This window comes from Nerophis lumbriciformis, linkage group LG36 (genome assembly GCF_033978685.3).
Source record: "Nerophis lumbriciformis linkage group LG36, RoL_Nlum_v2.1, whole genome shotgun sequence".
NCBI classification, from domain to species: domain Eukaryota; kingdom Metazoa; phylum Chordata; class Actinopteri; order Syngnathiformes; family Syngnathidae; genus Nerophis; species Nerophis lumbriciformis.
The window spans coordinates 20,605,670-20,625,000 of NC_084583.2; the positions used below are offsets into that span (position 1 = coordinate 20,605,670).

At 42.7% G+C, this 19,331-nt stretch overlaps 1 protein-coding gene across 3 annotated transcripts in view; it reads right to left on the reverse strand.

Moving 5' to 3' along the window:
• LOC133577034 (soluble guanylate cyclase 88E-like) overlaps positions 1–19,331 on the reverse strand; it is a 62,345-nt gene that overhangs the window by 28,657 nt on the left and 14,357 nt on the right. For all 3 annotated transcript variants that reach the window (XM_061930525.2, XM_061930526.2, XM_061930528.2), the window contains exons 6-13: positions 17,974–18,097; positions 17,770–17,889; positions 9,931–10,015; positions 6,672–6,758; positions 6,467–6,578; positions 1,142–1,271; positions 918–1,064; positions 589–735 (exon numbers count right to left, since the gene is read on the reverse strand). In XM_061930525.2, coding sequence (XP_061786509.1) covers positions 589–735; positions 918–1,064; positions 1,142–1,271; positions 6,467–6,578; positions 6,672–6,758; positions 9,931–10,015; positions 17,770–17,889; positions 17,974–18,097 — 952 coding nt within the window. The remainder of the gene's footprint in view (positions 1–588; positions 736–917; positions 1,065–1,141; positions 1,272–6,466; positions 6,579–6,671; positions 6,759–9,930; positions 10,016–17,769; positions 17,890–17,973; positions 18,098–19,331) is intronic.

Sequence of the window (19,331 nt, forward strand, 5' to 3'; positions counted from 1 at the left end):
GAAGAAAGTCTTGAAATACAAAAGGGTTCTTAGTGGAACTCCCTGTGTGGGTTCTAGATGAAACCCTTGAAATACGAAAGGGTTCTTAGTGGAACTCCCTGTGTGGGTTCTAGAAGAAAGTCTTGAAATACAAAAGGGTTCTTAGTGGAACTCCCTCTGTGTGGGTTCTAGATGAAACCCTTGAAATACGAAAGGGTTCTTAGTGGAACTCCCTGCGTGGGTTCTTTGTAGAACCTCTCATGGGGGGTTCTGGGTGGAACCTTACACACACAGTTCTAGGTAGAACCCTCCAAAAGGGTTCCAGGTGGAACCTTTATAAAAAGGTTCTACCTGGAGCCAAAAAGGGTTCTCCTATGAGGACGAGCCGAAGAACCATATATGGTTCTACTTAGCACTTTTATTTCTAAGAGTGTACCGGGATACAAGCCGATGAAGGATCGCCTCAAACTGATAGTTTGTGATAAAAAAAAAAAAAATCCAAGAGCTTCGAGGCTCATGATTTCGGTCCTGACTTGTTCACGGGTCCTCATGTTGATGTCTCAAGAAGGGTAGAAATACAAGAACCCACAGCACACCAGCCAAACCCACCTTGAAGACTCTGTGCTTCTCGCTGAGCGTGTCGAACAGAGTGTACATGGTATTCAGCATGGAGACCACCTGCATGGGAGTAATGTGGCTGCAGATGCGTGTGAATCCAACCACGTCGCTGAAAAGAATGGTAACATCTGGGAACACCTGGGAGGGAGGGGGTATATATTATTTACACAACTGAAGACACTTATTTGTAGCAAATACATTCAGACCACCACAAATACAGTAAATAACACATTCTAATGAAACGGTGCGACCGAGAATGTGGATGTGGAATAAAGTATGCGGGCTAATGAAGGAGCCTGGGAGCTCTTAGTTCCTCTGACCTCACAAGTGTTTACAGCCGGCTCTCCTTTGCGCAGCCTCTTAGCCACCGGCTTGGGAATCATTCGGTACAGAAGGTCGTCGGTCTTCTTCATCTCATAGTCCAGCATCTTCATGCTCTCTTCCAATTTGCTGGACTTCTTCTGCTCCTGTATTGACGTATGAAGAACACGTTAGAACGTGGAGATTGGAAGGAAATGCAGCTGGTTGTGTCCAAAGTAGGAACCTGAATGAGTGCTCTTTTCAGCTCCTCTGACTGCTGGGTGCCTGCCAGCACCAGATCTCTGCTGGAGTCGTGCATGCTCAGATCGTTGATGTACAGGCCGGTCTTGAACATGGCACTCAGGCTCTCCATCCTGCACACACAAGTGATCGGTGGTGGATTGCGAACACACCCTCATCATTAGGCAGTCTGAACAGGAGATTTACCCAACAATCAGCAGGGAAAGGCAATAAAAATGTTCAAAAACAATTTTTTAAATGGTATTGAAGTAAGAATGGAAATCACTGTACAGCAATACATTTGTGGTATTAAAAATTGTAATATTATAATAGTGGTTAGAGTGTCCGCTCCGAGATGGGTAGGTTGTGAGTGCAAAGCCCGGCCGAGTCATACCAAAGACTATAAAAATGGGAGCCATTACCTCCCTGCTTGCATACTTGCCAACCTTGAGACCTCCGATTTCGGGAGGTGGTGGGTGGGGGGCGTGGTTAAGATATATATATATATATATATATATAAAAGAAATACTTGACTTTCAGTGAATTCTAGCTATATATATATATATATATATATATTTTATTACATATATATATATATAAATAAAAGAATACTTGAATTTCAGTGTTCATTTATTTACACGTATACACACACATACCACTCATCTACTCATTGTTGAGTTAAGGGTTGAATTGTCCATCCTTGTTCTTTTCTCTGTCACTATTTCAGAACACACACATTATACAAATATACATTATAAAATCAATAAGAAAACGGGAGCTCTAATTTGGGAGTCTGAATTAGGATCAGAAGTTCCTATATAAACATTGCGCACTCACGTCGCCTTTTTGTATTGATTACTGCAGCTGTGCACTGGATTCATTCACAAATACAAACTACAACTCACAAACACTTTAGGGTTAGGCTCCACCATCAGAATGTGTACTTAAACTTATAAAGATCACATGGATATTATTCAGTGAGTTGATTCACCAAAACTAACCTGTTATACAGGAGGAAAAAGCACACAGGACGTTTCAATTGTTCACAGACTGGTCGCTCTCATCAGAATGACAAGACACTTCCGGTCTGCAGGTGATAGCATTCAATTGGGAAGAAACGCCCTACTGCCCCCTACTGACCAATGTGAATACTGATAAATGTGTAATGACAGCTCCAAAAACGAATTCAAACCACAAAATAAAATAAATAAATCAACACAAAAATGTGACACATTATGGGTGGGTCACATATGCATGTACAGTAGATGGCAGTATTGTCCTGTTTAAAAGTGTCACAACATTGCTGTTTACGGCAGACGAACTGCTTTACAGTCGACGAAAACTTGACTGCTGTTGTTGTGTGTTGTTACCGTTAATGAAACTGCCTAACAATAAACCCACATAAGAAACCAAGAACTCGCCCTCCATCATTAGCTGTTTATATTGTGGGAAAGCGGACCTGTGAACAGGCTGTCAACAGTCACTCAGGTCCGCATGGAGCTGGAGAGGGCGTGGCCTCCAGCTCCGCCTGAATTTCGGGAGATTTTCAGGAGAAAATTTGTCCCGGGAGGTTTTCGGGAGAGGCGCTGAATTTCGGGAGTCTCCCGGAAAATCCGGGAGGGTTAGCAAGTATGCCTGCTTGGCACTCAGCATCAAGGCTTGGAATTGGGGGTTAAATCACCAAAAATGATACGCAACCACTACTGCTGCTCACTGCTCCCCTCACCTCCCAGGGGGTCAAATGCAGAGAATAATTTCGCCACACCTCGTGTGTGTGTGACAATCATTGGTACTTTAACTTTAACTTTAACTTAATGATTGAGTAATTCCATGAGAGCCCTGTACATTAGTATTGGTTTACACCGGCGGTTATGTCCTTGGTGTATTTATTTTATATTTGCATGTCTCATGACCAATGTTGGGACTAACGTGTTACTTTGTAACGCGGCCGTGCCAGCAACTTGAGGGTTCCAGGTTCAATCCCCGCTTCCGCCATCCTAGTCACTGTGTCAGGGTATATTGGTGACGAACCCCAAGATGCAGAGATGACGGCAGGCATTGAGCGAGAAAACATGATTTAATTAAACACTATGGCAAAAAAACAAACAAAAGGGTACAAACAAAAGGCGCGCACAAGGCGGAGAACAAACTTGGCTATGAACTAAAATAGCACAAAAGCTAACTGTCGACAAGAAACAAAAAAACACTTACTGTGACACGAAGGAACTATGACAAGAGCAGAGTGAACAAAAGTAGACAAAGCTACAACAACAATTATTATGACAGGTAGTAGTGACAACAAGTATTAGCGACAATGACAATGACAATAATCCAGCAGTGACTGGAGGGTAGGGCAGGTATAAATAGCAGCTGGCTGATTGACACCAGGTGTGGCCAGGTGCCAATCAGCCACAGCTGAGGGGACACAGCACTCAGGGAGACAAACAGGAAACAGAACCAAAACAAGAGCGCTGACAGGAAATACTACACACACAGAGGAAAAACTAAAACACAACCAAACTGTCAGGGGTAAGCCTGACACACTGCTGTTGTGTCCTTGGGCAAGACACTTTACCCACCTGCTCCCAGTGCCAACCACACTGCTTTAAATGTAACTTAGATATTGGCTTTCACTATGTAAAAGCGCTTTGAGTCACTAGAGAAAAAGCGCCATATAAATATAATTCACTTCACTTCACAATTCACTTCAACTTGTCGGACTACCTACTTAGACTTCTTCTGTCCAGGCATGATTTATGATCTACAATAAACTTCCAGGGAGCAAGGAAGCGAGGAAGCAGCAGGTGATGTAAACACGGTAGTAATAGTTCGTCTGCGTTAGCACTTATAATAACAATATCACTAATACTTGGTTAATATTCAAGTAATCGGAGTATTGTTGGCGCTTTTTGGATGGTTATTTTTTGGATTTTATGGGCAAAATAGTGGAGCTCCCATTGGCTTTGCTGTAAGCAGACTTTTATTTAGCCCTATTTACAAGTTAGAATGCATAATTTAAAAAAATCCATCCGTCGTCATGACTCTCATAATGATTGTGAACGATAGGCAAAAAAAAAAGTGCAATTCCCCCATTTCTTTCTTTTCAGTGTGGGCCTGATCCTCCTTGATAGTACCTTTAAGCGATTAAAGGTACTGTTTCAGCCCAGGTACCTCCTGGTACCCTAGCACCTCCAAAACCCTCAAATCAAGACTCCAAACATCCCAGAACAAGCTAGTCAGATTACTTCTAGACCTCCACCCCAGATCACACCTCACTCCTACCCACTTCTCCAAAGTGGGCTGGCTCAGGGTGGAGGACAGAGTAAAACAACTTGCACTGAGCCTGGTCTATAAAATCCGCTACACCTCCCTGATACCGAAGTACATGTGAAACTACTTCATTAACGTAAATGACCGCCATAACCACAACACCAGGGAGAGCTCCACTAACCACGTTAAACCCAGATTCCGATCTAACAAAGGTCTTAACTCATTCTCTTTCTATGCCACATCAATGTGGAATGCACTCCCAACAGGTGTAAAAGAAAGGGCATCGCTATCCTCCTTCAATACCGCAATAAAAGAACACCTCCAGGCAACTTCAAACCTAAACTAACACCCTCCCTTCCACATCCCACCTCCCCGGATTGTAAATAATCAAATGTATATACTTGGTCTTATGTTTTCACTGCTCGCTGTACATATCCTACAAAGTCAGACCTACACTGTTACAATGTCCATTTCTCAGATGACAAAATTGTTAATGACTGAAGTGCTGATAGCAACCCAACCTAACCTATCCCCCCCCCCCTCGATAGTGATACAGATATATACTATCATCATAATGCAGTCATCACACAAGTTAATCATCAGAGTATATACATTGAATATATACTCTGATGATCCATCCATCCATCCATCTTCTTCCGCTTATCCGAGGTCGGGTCGCGGGGGCAGCAGCCTAAGCAGGGAAGCCCAGACTTCCCTCTCCCCAGCCACTTCGTCCAGCTCCTCCCGGGGGATCCCGAGGCGTTCCCAGGCCAGCCGGGAGACATAGTCTTCCCAACGTGTCCTGGGTCTTCCCCGTGGCCTCCTACCGGTCGGACGTGACCTAAACACCTCCCGAGGGAGGCGAGCGGGTGGCATCCTGACCAGATGCCCGAACCACCTCATCTGGCTCCTCTCCATGTGGAGGAGCAGCGGCTTTACTTTGAGCTCCCCCCGGATGACAGAGCTTCTCACCCTATCTCTAAAGGAGAGCCCCGCCACCCGGCGGAGGAAACTCATTTGGGCCGCTTGTACCCGTGATCTTGTCCTTTCGGTCATAACCCAAAGCTCATGACCATAGGTGAGGATGGGAACGTAGATCGACCGGTAAATTGAGAGCTTTGCCTTCCGGCTCAGCTCCTTCTTCACCACAACGGATCGATACAGCGTCCGCATTACTGAAGATGCCGCACCGATCCGCCTGTCGATCTCACGATCCACTCTTCCCTCACTCGTGAACAAGACTCCGAGGTACTTGAACTCCTCCACTTGGGGCAGGGTCTCCTCCCCAACCCGAAGATGGCATTCCACCCTTTTCCGGGCGAGAACCATGGACTCGGACTTGGAGGTGCTGATTCTCATCCCAGTCGCTTCACACTCGGCTGCGAACCGATCCAGCAAGAGCTGAAGATCCAGGCCAGATGAAGCCATCAGGACCACATCATCTGCAAAAAGCAGAGACCTAATCCTGCAGCCACCAAACCAGATCCCCTCAACGCCTTGACTGCGCCTAGAAATTCTGTTTGTCTGTTTACTCTGATGATTAACGTGTGTATTAACTGTATTATGATGATAGTATATATTTGTACCATGAATTGTACGACTTAAACAAGTGTAAAAAAGTTATTGGTGTGTTACCATTTAGTGGTCAATTGTAGGGAATATGTACTGTACTGTGCAATCCACTAATAAAAGTTTCAATCAATCAATCAAAGGCATGAGCACATTTCACCACAAAAATTCACAGGTTTGAGAGTGAGGAGGAGGATATTTTGGTTGTGTTCTGAGTGGAAAACACTCTCATTTGCAAGTGTGTTCCCATTAGGCTGACAAGAGCTGCACTGTCTGATTACAAGCTAATTAGCAGTTCATTTCATGCATGGCGAGAGCGGCTCGAACGGGCCCCCGGCTCTGATCCACTGCCCGGCCTTTTATCTGCACACTCACTGCAGCTCTTACTGCACAATGTTTTGCTCCACAACTATTCAGGGCTTTGTGTCCTCAGTGTGTGCATCTCATCTGTGTGTGTGTGTGTGTGTGTGTGTGTGTGTGTAGCGCTTACACAGGCGTTCCAAGAAAGATGATGGACTCCCACTCAGGCATGTATCTCATTTGTCCTTTCAGTCTCAGGCAGCGGCTCCCGTCGCCCCAACTCTCCATGGCGTTAGCGCTGTCTAAAACAGAAGCAGCGTGAAACGCCCGCAAAAAAACCTCCGAGCGCTTTGCCTTTTGCTTTCAAGCTGGTTGTGCGAGCGCTCGGTCAGGACCTTTGAAGTCGTCTGCGATGATGGACTGGAAAGCCATGAGCTCCACGTCCACGTCAGCGGAACGATTGGCATTTTCATAGTCGGAATCTGCGGGGGGGGGGGAAAAACGGTCACAGAGTTGGAGATTCTCTGCCGCCGACTTCTAGAAACTTTTGCAGGTATTTCTACTGTGGCCTCTGCTATGATGACGTTTATGAAAGTGACCACATGCTACTAGGGATGTACGGTATACCGGTACTAGTATAGTACCACAATACTAATGAATCATATTTGGTATTATACCGCCTCTAAAAAGTACCGGTTCCTGCCCCTCCTCCCCCCTTTTTATAACGGGCATGACAAGGCTGTCACGGCCAGGGCGCATTTCAATACGCCCTCATCTTTGCGCTCTGCTTGCCGTGATCAGCAATCAGCGCACCTGGACCTGATGAGAGGGAGCTGTATAAAGGACAAGTGGACCCAAGGATCCATGCGGGAACTTAGTTTACCCTTGGTGTACCGTAAACTGAAGACTTATGCTCTGTTTCTCCCTGCGTTTTCCCTCCGTGTTTGACGTCCTTGTTTTTTCTCCCGTAGTTCCTTCCCGAGTCTTACCAGATGTTTCCCTCGTGGTTTTGGACTGCCTTCCTCAATCCTCCACCCTCGCTCTGGACACGGACTCCGACACCTTTCTTTGCCCCACGAACCACACGCAGATCACGGACCCCTTTTACCTAGCCCCATTTGGATTTGTCTGCTTCCTCATCCAACATCACAGTAATACACAACAGCTAAATACACACTCACTCTTGGATTTTGTCACACACTCCATTTCTTTAGTTTAGTTCAGGGGTGCTCACACTTTTTCTGCAGGCGAGCTACTTTTCAATTGATCAAGTCGTGGGGATCTACCTCATTCATATATATAATTTATATTTACTTATTTATGAAATATATGTTTTTGTTAACAAGTTAAAGATGTTTAATGATAATGCAAGCATGTTTAACACATATAGTTAATATTGTTAAAAAATTAAAGGTGTTGAATGATAATACAAGTATGTTTAATACATATAGTTAATATTGTTAACAAGTTAAAGGTGTTTAAAGATAATGCAAGCATGTTTAACACATATAGTTAATATTGTTAACAAGTTAAAGGTGTTTAAAGATAATACAAGCATGTTTAACACATATAGTTAATATTGTGAATAAGTTAAAGGTGTTTAAAGATAATACATGCATGTTTAACACATATAGATTCCTTTCTTTCATGAAGACAAGAATATAAGTTGGTGTATTACCTGATTCTGATGACTTGCATTGATTGGAATCAGACAGTATGATGATAACGTCCGCATTTTCGAATGGAGGAGAAAAAAAGTCCTCCTTTCTGTCCAATACCACATGAAAGTGGTTGGTTTTTGGTATCTTATTTGTCCAGCTTCCGTACTCCTTTGTATAGGCAGTTTCATTAACGTCCTCCCAGCGTGGCAACAACACACAACAACAGCAGTCACTTTTTTGTATACCGCTCTAAAAGTGCTCTAAAACTTGCTGGTAGACGGCTGCGTTGACCCTGGATCTCAGGAAACAGAGTGGACCGACACCAGCTGGACTGCTGCTGAGTGGTCCAAAGTCATGTTTTCTGACGAAAGCAAATTTTGCATTTCCTTTGGAAATCGAGGTCCCAGAGTCTGGAGGAAGACAGGAGAGGCACAGGATCCACGTTGCCTGAAGTCTAGTGTAAAGTTTCCACCATCAGTGATGGTTTGGGGTGCCATGTCATCTGCTGGTGTCGGTCCACTCTGTTTCCTGAGATCCAGGGTCAACGCAGCCGTCTACCAGCAAGTTTTAGAGCACTTCATGCTTCCTGCTGCTGACCTGCTCTATGGAGATGGAGATTTCAAGTTCCAACAGGACTTGGCGCCTGCACACAGCGCAAAATCTACCCGTGCCTGGTTTACGGACCATGGTATTTCTGTTCTAAATTGGCCCGCCAACTCCCCTGACCTTAGCCCCATAGAAAATCTGTGGGGTATTGTGAAAAGGAAGATGCAGAATGCCAGACCCAAAAACGCAGAAGAGTTGAAGGCCACTATCAGAGCAACCTGGGCTCTCATAACACCTGAGCAGTGCCAGAAACTCATCGACTCCATGCCACGCCGCATTAACGCAGTAATTGAGGCAAAAGGAGCTCCAACCAAGTATTGAGTATTGTACATGCTCATATTTTTCATTTTCATACTTTTCAGTTGGCCAACATTTCTAAAAATCCCTTTTTTGTATTAGCCTTAAGTAATATTCTAATTTTGTGACACACGGAATTTTGGATTTTCATTTGTTGCCACTTCAAATCATCAAAATTAAATGAAATAAACATTTGAATGCATCAGTCTGTGTGCAATGAATAAATATAATGTACAAGTGACACCTTTTGAATGCAATTACTGAAATAAATCAAGTTTTTCAAAATATTCTAATTTACTGGCTTTTACCTGTATATATATGTATGTGTGGGAAAAAAAATCACAAGACTACTTCATCTCTACAGGCCTGTTTCATGAGGGGTTCCCTCAATCATCAGGAGATGACCAAAATCTCCTGATGATTGAGGGAACCCCTCATGAAACAGGCCTGTAGAGATGAAGTAGTCTTGTGATTTTTTTTCCCACACATACATATATTGCGCTCTACTACGGTATCGAGCACTATTTTTTGGATAACCTTATTAAGACATATATATATATATATATATATATATATATATATATATATATATATATATATATATATATATATATCCTTGAATTTCTGTGTTCATTTATTTACACATATACACACACATAACACTAGATGGCAGTATTGTCCTGTTTAAGAGTGTCACAACATTGCTGTTTACGGCAGACGAACTGCTTTACGGTATACAAAAAAGTGACTGCTGTTGTTGTGTGTTGTTGCCACGCTGGGAGGACGTTAATGAAACTGCCTAACAATAAACCCACATAAGAAACCAAGAACTCGCCCTCCATCATTCTACAGTTATAACGTGATTGGGCAGGTATGCTGGTTATATTGTGGGTTAGCGGACTCAGGTCCTTATGGACCTGAGTCCGCCTGAATTTCGGGAGATTTTCGGGAGAAAATTTGTCCCGGGAGGTTTTCGGGAGAGGCGCTGAATTTCGGGAGTCTCCCGGAATATCCGGGAGGGTTGGCAAGTATGTGGTATGGGAACAACCCTACATGCTAGTCAGTGAGCACGTGCCCACCAGACGCTTACTCTGGACTCGGTTGTGGAGATTCCTCTCTCTCTTCACGGGCTCCTTGGACATGATCTCAAACAGGTTGTTGGGGTGGGAGATGATCTAGAAGCACACAACACATACTTAGTATCCTGCATCATGCAGTCATAGGCTACGTTCACACTGCAGGGTTCGGATGTCCGGTTCGTTTTTTTTTTTTTGGGGGGGTCAAATCCGATCTTTTTAGTGGCCGTTCAAATTACAAAGAAAAAAAAAAAAAGTGTGTTTTTAATGTGAATGCAATCTGACCTGCTGCACTCAGTCAGTACTGGCGCATTTGGGAGCAATTTCAAGGATTTTGTGCCATCAAACTCAACATTTTCTGAACGGAATTATTGCACGTAGACGATTTAGAAGTAAGAAGACAAGTATTTTTGGCCGTGGCAATTTTACGGGATGATTGGCTTCGATGTGTGCTGGAAGAGCGAGTCTGCGGGCGAGCGCTCGGAGACAGGAGTGCTAAAACTTTCATGTGAGTTCCTAAAACATTATTTTCACCAGTTTTCTGGCGCCGTTGTCAACTATTTATTTTGTACGCAGCTATTTTGGCGTATAAATATGTCGCCACCCGGCGTGGCTCAGGTGGTAGAGCGGTCGTGCCGGCAACACCTACTCAGTGGCCTAGTGGTTAGAGCAGGGGTGCTCGCACTTTTTCTGCAGGCGAGCTACTTTTCAATTGATCAAGTCGTGGGGATCTACCTCATTCATATATATCATTTATATTTACTTATTTATGAAATATATGTTTTTGTTAACAAGTTAAAGGTGTTTAATGATAATGCAAGCATGTTTAACACATATAGTTAATATTGTTAATACATTAAAGGTGTTTAATGATAATACAAGTATGTTTAATACATATAGTTAATATTGTTAACAAGTTAAAGGTGTTTAAAGATAACGCAAGCAAGTTTAACACATATAGTTAATATTGTTAACAAGTTAAAGGTGGTTAAAAATTATACAAGCATGTTTAACACAAATAGTTAATATTGTTAACAGGTTAAAGGTGGTTAAAGATAATACAAGCATGTTTAACACATATAGATTCCTTTCTTTCATGAAGACAAGAATATAAGTTGGTGTATTACCTGATTCTGATGACTTGCATTGATTGGAATCAGACAGTGGTGCTGATTACGTCCGCATTTTCGAATGGAGGAGAAAAAAAGTCCTCCTTTCTGTCCAATACCACATGAAAGTGGTTGGTTTTTGGCATCTTATTTGTCCAGCTTCCGTACTCCTTTGTATACACTTTACAAGAAATACATTGTCGGCAAACTCCGTAGCTTGCTAGCTTGTGCACGCCAGCTTTCTGAGACTCTTATTTTGGTAGCGCAGGCAGGATGAAGCAGAGCTTTTATTGTGCAACTGTGCAGTCGGTCTTTGGAGTTTTGACGACAGGTACGGCGCCAGAGTCTGTTGAAATAAAGTGTTTCTCGCCTTCCAGTCGGTAATTTTAATGAGCTGGCAGCAGCCAGCGTCATCTCAGAAGACCCTCGGGTGCCGTGAATGTCAATCAAGTGACGAAAGTGACGTCATAGTGAAGATTTATCATCGCTCATTTTTAGGACTATTTTTTTAATGCCTGGCTGGTGATCGACTGACACACCCTCCGAGATCGACCGGTAGATCGCGATTGACGTAATGAGCACCCCTGGGTTAGAGTGTCCGCCCTGAGATCGGTAGGTTGTGAGTAGAGATGTCCGATAATATCGGACTGCCAATATTATCAGCCGATAAATGCTTTAAAATGTAATATCGGAAATTATCGGTATCAGTTTCAAACAGTAAAATTTATGACTTTTCAAAGCGCCGCTGTACGGAGTGGTACACGGACGTAGGGAGAAGTACAGAGCAGTTGCGGCTCCCAGTCATACTTGCCAACCCTACTGATTTTCCATGGAGACTCCCGAATTTTAGTGCTCCTCCCGACAATCTCCCGGGACAACCATTCTCCCCAATTTCTCCCGATTTCCACCCAGACAACAATATTGGGGGCGTGCCTTAAAGGCACTGCCTTTACGTGCTGGCCCAATCACATAATATCTACGGCTGTTCCCACACACAAGCGAATGTAAGCATACTTGGTCAACAGCCATACAGGTCACACTGAGGGTGGCCGTATAAACAACTTTAACACCGTTACAAATATGCGCCACACTGTGAACCCACACCAAACAAGAATGACAAACACATTTCGGGAGAACATCCACACTAGTGATGGGTTGATGAGGCGTCATGAAGCGTTTCGACACATTGCAAAACTGTACTGATACTGTGTCGATACTGTGTCACTAAATACTGACATCTGCTGGACATTAAAAATCCCTACAGGCAACCTATGGACCGACTCAACTGACACTGATTTGATGCCCTAGTACAGGGGTCACCAACCTTTTTGAAACCAAAAACTACTTCTTGGGTACTGATTAATGCGAAGGGCTACCAGTTTGATACACACTTAAATAAATAAATATATTGTCATTTGTAAGTTACACGCAAGTGTGATTTAAACAAGAATACCTAAATAAATGTATATATATATAAAAAAATGGGTATTTCTGTCTGTCATTCCGTCATACATTTTTTTTTTCCTTTTACGGAAGGTTTTTTGTAGAGAATAAATGATGAAAAAAAACACTTAATTGAACGGTTTAAAAGAGGAGAAAACATGAAAAAAATTAAAATAAAATTTTGAAACATAGTTTATCTTCAATTTCGACTTTTTAAAATTCAAAATTCAACCGACAAAAAGGAGAAAAACTAGCTAATTTGAATCTTTTTGAAAAAATTTAAAAAAAGAATTTATGGAACATCATTGGTAATTTTTCCTGATTAAGATACATTTTAGAATTTTGATGACATGTTTTAAATTGGTTAAAATCCAATCTGCACTTTGTTAGAATATTTAACAAATTGGACCAAGCTATATTTCTAACAAAGACAAATCAGTATTTCTTCTAGATTTTCCAGAACAAAAATTTTAAAAGAAATTCAAAATACTTTGAAATAAGATTTAAATTTGATTCTACAGATTTTCTAGATTTGCCAGAATATTTTTTTTGAATTTTAATCATAGCAAGTTTGAAGAAATATTTCACAAATATTCTTCGTCGAAAAACCAGAAGCTAAAATATTTATTATTCTTTACAATAAAAAAAATAAAAATTACTTGAACATTGACTTAAATTGTCAGGAAAGAAGAGGAAGAAATTTAAAAGGTAAAAAGGTATATTTGTTTAAAAATCCTAAAATCATTTTTAAGGTTATATTTTTTTCTCTAAAATTGTATTTCTAAAAGTAATAAGAAGCAAAGTAAAAAAATAAATGAATTTATTTAAACAAGTGAAGACCCATCCATCCATCCATTTTCTACCGCTTATTCCAAGTGAAGACCAAGTCTTTAAAATATTTTCTTGGATTTTCAAATTCTATTTGAGTTTTGTCTCTTTTAGAATTAAAAATGTCGAGCAAAGCGAGACCAGCTTGCTAGTAAATGAATACAATTTAAAAAATAGAGGCAGCTCACTGGTAAGTGCTGCTCTTTGAGCTATTTTTAGAACAGGCCAGCGGGCGACTGATCTGGTCCTTACGGGCTACCTGGTGACCGCGGGCACCGCGTTGGTGACCCCTGCCCTAGTATATACAATAATATAAACCAAGTCATTGTATTTCATTTAGGATTATTTCATATCTTCATTTAAATAAAAATATATTTTTATCTTTTTTAGATACAGTCAATAAATAATGTGAACATGTATCATAACATGGAAATCTAAGAGAACGTGTTGTGGATGATTGTGGACTGGGAATTTTTTTAATTTAATTTTTTTATACATTTTTATTCAAAAAAAAAAAAAAAGTTTTTCTGACGTATTACATTTTAGACGATTTCTCTTCTTAGTTATTATTTCTCCGGCTGTAGAAAAGAGCCGCTCACAGGGCACAGAGGAGGCGTCAGTGCGACACAGTTCGCGTATCGGTCACGTGACCAAAACAGCTCATGATCGGCCACGTGACTTTCTAAAAGCGGTACGCGCACCGACACAGGGTTTTGCTCTATGAGCTCGACGCATGCGCCGATGCATCGGTGTTGCCGGACCCATCACTAATCCACACCGTAACACATAAACACAACATAAACACAACAGAACAAACACCCAGAACCACTTGCAGCACTAACTCTTCCGGGACGCTACAATATACACCCCCCGCTACCCCCTAACCCCCCACCTCAACCTCCTCATGCTCACTCAGGGAGAGCATGTCCCAAATTCCAAGCTGCTGTTTTGAGGCATGTTAAAAAAAAAATAATGCACTTTGTGACTTCAATAATAAATATGGCAGTGCCATGTTGCCATTTTTTTCCATAACTTGAGTTGATTTATTTTGGAAAACCTTGTTACATTGTTTAATGCATTCCACGACTGTATATATCAGTATCAGTTGATGATCGGCAATTAAGAGTTGGACAATATCGGAATATCGGATATCGGCAAAAAAGCTATTATCGGACATCTCTAGTTGTGAGTTCAAACCCCGGCCGAGTCATACCAAAGACTATAAAAATGGGAGCCATTACCTCCCTGCTTGGCACTCAGCATCAAGGGTTGGAATTGGGGGTTAAATCACCAAAATGATTCCCGGGCGCGGCCAACACGTCTGCCCACTGCTCCCCTCACCTCCCAGGGGGTGATCAAGGGTGATGGGTCAAATGCAGAGAATAATTTTGCCCCACCTAGTGTGTGTGTGTGACAATCATTGCTACTTTAACTTTAACAACAAGGTTTTTGTTTTGTTGTGTTTTGTTGTGTTGTCTCTGCAGCTCCTTGTGCTTGGAACATGCTAGAAAGAGACTGGAAGCTGACTGAATTTGTTATCCTTGAATGCTTTTCAAAAGCTCCTCGGTGGCAAGGCCCCGGGGGTGGATGAGATCCGCCCGGAGTTCCTTAAGGCTCTGGATGTTGTGGGGCTGTCTTGGTTGACAAGACTCTGCAACATCGCGTGGACATCGGGGGCGGTACCTCTGGATTGGCAGACCGGGGTGGTGGTTCCTCTCTTTAAGAAGGGGAACCGGAGGGTGTGTTCCAACTATCGTGGGATCACACTCCTCAGCCTTCCCGGTAAGGTCTATTCAGGTGTACTGGAGAGGAGGCTACGCCGGATAGTCGAACCTCGGATTCAGGAGGAACAGTGTGGTTTTCATCCTGGTCGTGGAACTGTGGACCAGCTCTATACTCTCGGCAGGGTCATTGAGGGTGCATGGGAGTTTGCCCAACCAGTCCACATGTGCTTTGTGGACTTGGAGAAGGCATTCGACCGTGTACACCGGGAAGTCCTGTGGGGAGTGCTCAGAGAGTATGGGGTAACGGACTGTCTTATTGTGGCAGTCCGCTCTCTGTATGATCAGTGCCAGAGTTTGGTCCGCATTGCCGGCAGTAAGTCGGACACGTTTCCAGTGAGGGTTGGACTCCGCCAAGGCTGCCCTTTGTCACCGATTCTGTTCATAACCTTTATGGACATAATTTCTAGACGCAGTCAGGGCGTTGAGGGGATCTGGTTTGGTGGCTGCAGGATTAGGTCTCTGCTTTTTGCAGATGATGTAGTCCTGATGGCTTCCTCTGGCCAAGATCTTCAGCTCTCGCTGGATCGGTTCGCAGCCGAGTGTGAAGCGACTGGGATGAGAATCAGCACCTCCAAGTCCGAGTCCATGGTTCTCTCCCGGAAAAGGGTGAAGTGCCATCTCCGGGTTGGGGAGGAGATCTTGCCCCAAGTGGAGGAGTTCAAGTACCTCGGAGTCTTGTTCACGAGTGGGGGAAGAGTGGATCGTGAGGTCGACAGGCGGATCGGTGCGGCATCTTCAGTAATGCGGACGCTGTATCGATCCGTTGTGGTGAAGGAGGAGCTGAGCCGGAAGGCAAAGCTCTCGATTTACCGGTCGATCTACGTTCCCATCCTCACCTATGGTCATGAGCTTTGGGTCATGACCGAAAGGACAAGATCACGGGTACAAGCGGCCGAAATGAGTTTCCTCCGCCGAGTGGCGGGGCTCTCCCTTAGAGATAGGATGAGAAGCTCTGTCATTCGGGGGGAGCTCAAAGTAAAGCCGCTGCTCCTCCACATCGAGAGGAGCCAGATGAGGTGGTTCGGGCATCTGGTCAGGATGCCACCCGAACGCCTCCCTAGGGAGGTGTTTCGGGCACGTCCGACCGGTAGGAGGCCACGGGGAAGACCCAGGACACGCTGGGAAGACTATGTCTCCCGGCTGGCCTGGGAACGCCTCGGGATCCCCCGGGAGGAGCTGGACGAAGTGGCTGGGGAGAGGGAAGTCTGGGCTTCCCTGCTTAAGCTGCTGCCCCCGCGACCCGACCTCGGATAAGCGGAAGAAGACGGATGGATGGATGGATGGATGGATGGATGGATTCTGCACTTTTTTATAGGTATATTTTACTATTGTATTTTAGTCATCCCTCCGTAAGTCTTCAACTATACAAAGTATTTCAATGGTTGGAATCTGCGCTTTTGCATGACATACTAGTTACTATGGTAATCTAATTAGTTAGTTAGATTTTTACAACAAAGTTCTAAAGCTTAGTGATATATCACATATATCAGATTGTAGGTGGGTTTATATTTTTACCCTTCGTGTTCATATTTCACTGTGTTTGTTGCATTTTTGTTGCGTTTTGCTTGATTGTAAAATATGTGGATGGAGAGGGGGTGTGACGTTCATATGTTGTCAATATTCAGTGTTTTATCCTTAATAGTTAACATTTTAAATCCCACATTCTTTATTTTCATGGACATTCTGGGTGTCTCATTCAGTAAAAAAAATAAAAAATTCCATTCCGTTTTTTAAGGCGGTCTGTCTTAACGTTTTTAGCATTCAATCAGACATTATTGTGAGGTTTTGTATTAGTGTTCCTAAAAATAGGACCAAAACACACATACTGTACAGCAGATTTTCAAAGCTTACATACACACACACACACACACATATATATATATAAACTTGATGACCAACAGAGGGCACAATGAACTCACTAGAAGACCGCGAGGAAATTTGTTGCAGGGTCATTTCGAGCTTTAACATTGAAACGAGGCACCAAGCAGTGTGGGTGGGGAGCGTTTCCACAGAGTGTTTCCAGAGCCTGAAATGTGGGTGTCAGGGACAGACGCGGAAGGAGATTTTTACAACAAAGTTCTAAAACTTAGTGATGTATCAGATGTATCAGATTGTAGGTGGGTTTATATTTTACCCTTCGTGTTCATATTTCACTGTTTGTTGCATTTTTGTTGGGTTTCGCTTGATTGTAAAATATGTGGATGTAGAGGGGGTGTGATGTTCAAATGTTGTCAATATTCAGGGTTTTATCCCTCATAGTTAATATTGTAAATCCCATATTCATTATTTTCATGTACATTCTGGGTGTAAAAAAATAAAAATTTCATTCTGTCGGTCTGTCATAACGTTTTTAGCATTCAATCAGACATTATTGTGAGGCTTTGTATTAGTGTTCCTAAAAATAGATATACAGATAAAAAAAAATCTCTAAATTTGGCCCCTTGAGTCAAAATAATTGCCCAGGCCTGGTATAATCCATAGTAATATCGCTTTTTGATGATGTTCTGGTCGGATGAATGCGACCTGCGATTTAGATCCACATACAAAAAGAGGACTGGGTCGGATGTGGAAAAATTTGGAATTGCACTATTCACACGGCCATGAAAAAATCCCATACAGGTCGCATATGGGCAAACAATTGGAATTGACCTGCAGTGTGAACAAGCCACGATGTCAAACGTAGCGTCACCATGTTCCATGTGAACTCCACTAGAGGGCGAGCCAGCAAGAAGGCGTCAGTGATCTTCTTTCCATCCAAATCCGGGAAGACTGTAGACAAGCCTGAGCCGACATTATGCACCACCATGTCCTGGACAATACAAATGAACGAGCGGTTTCTTCGTAGAAGGGTTTAAAAGTCCACGAATGCAGTTTTATTTAAAAAGAATGTTACCTCTCGGAAGACGGTGTTAAAAGGAAATACTTCAAAGAAGAAATCAGAGGTAATTGGCAGAATCTCCTGCTCTTCTTCATCCTCCTTCATGATGTAGCGGTAAGCAGAGTTGTCAAAGATCAACCTGAAGGGACACAGAAAAACAATGCATAATTATGGTGGCTAATTTGTGTCTGTCACCAAAGCTTTTTACTACAATGAACTTAGAGGATAGCAAGTGGCCACGGATCATTTCTGGAGAGGTACCAGTCTGGATAAGGTGCTCGCTGACCCCATTTGTGACCCAGGGTGGATCACTTTATCCATACTTGCCAACCTTGAGACCTCCGATTTCGGGAGGTGGGGTGTGGGGGGTGGGGGCGGGGGCGTGGTCGGGGTGGGGTGGGAGGCGTGGTTGGGGGCGTGGTTAAGATATATATATATATAAGAAATCCTTGACTTTCAGTGAATTCTAGCTGTATATATATATATTTTATTACATATATATATATATATATATATATATATATATATATAAGAGAAATACTTGAATTTCAGTGTTCATTTATTTACACATATACACACACATAACACTCATCTACTCATTGTTGAGTTAAGGGTTGAATTGTCCATCCTTGTTCTATTCTCTGTCACTATTTCAGAACACACACATTATACAAATATACATTATAAAATCAAAAAGAAATCAGGAGCTCTAATTTGGGAGTCTGAATTAGGATCAGAAGTTCCTATATAAACATTGCGCACTCACGTCGCCTTTTTGTATTGATTACTGCAGCTGTGCACTGGATTCATTCACAAATACAAACTACAACTCACAAACACTTTAGAGTTAGGCTCCACCATCAGAATGTGTACTTAAACTTATAAAGATCACATGGATATTATTCAGTGAGTTGATTCACCAAAACTAACCTGTTATACAGGAGGAAAAAGCACACAGGACGTTTCAATTGTTCACAGACTGGTCGCTCTCATCAGAATGACAAGACACTTCCGGTCTGCAGGTGATAGCATTCAATTGGGAAGAAACGCTCTACTGCCCCCTACTGACCAATGTGAATACTGATAAATGTGTAATGACAGCTCCAAAAACGAATTCAAAACACAAAATAAAATAAATAAATCAACACAAAAATGTGACACATTATGGGTGGGTCACATATGCATGTACAGTAGATGGCAGTATTGTCCTGTTTAAAAGTGTCACAACATTGCTGTTTACGGCAGACGAACTAACTTGACTACTGCTGTTGTGTGTTGTTACAGCGCTGGGAGGACGTTAATGAAACTGCCTAACAATAAACCCACATAAGAAACCAAGAACTCGCCCTCCATCATTAGCTGTTTATATTGTG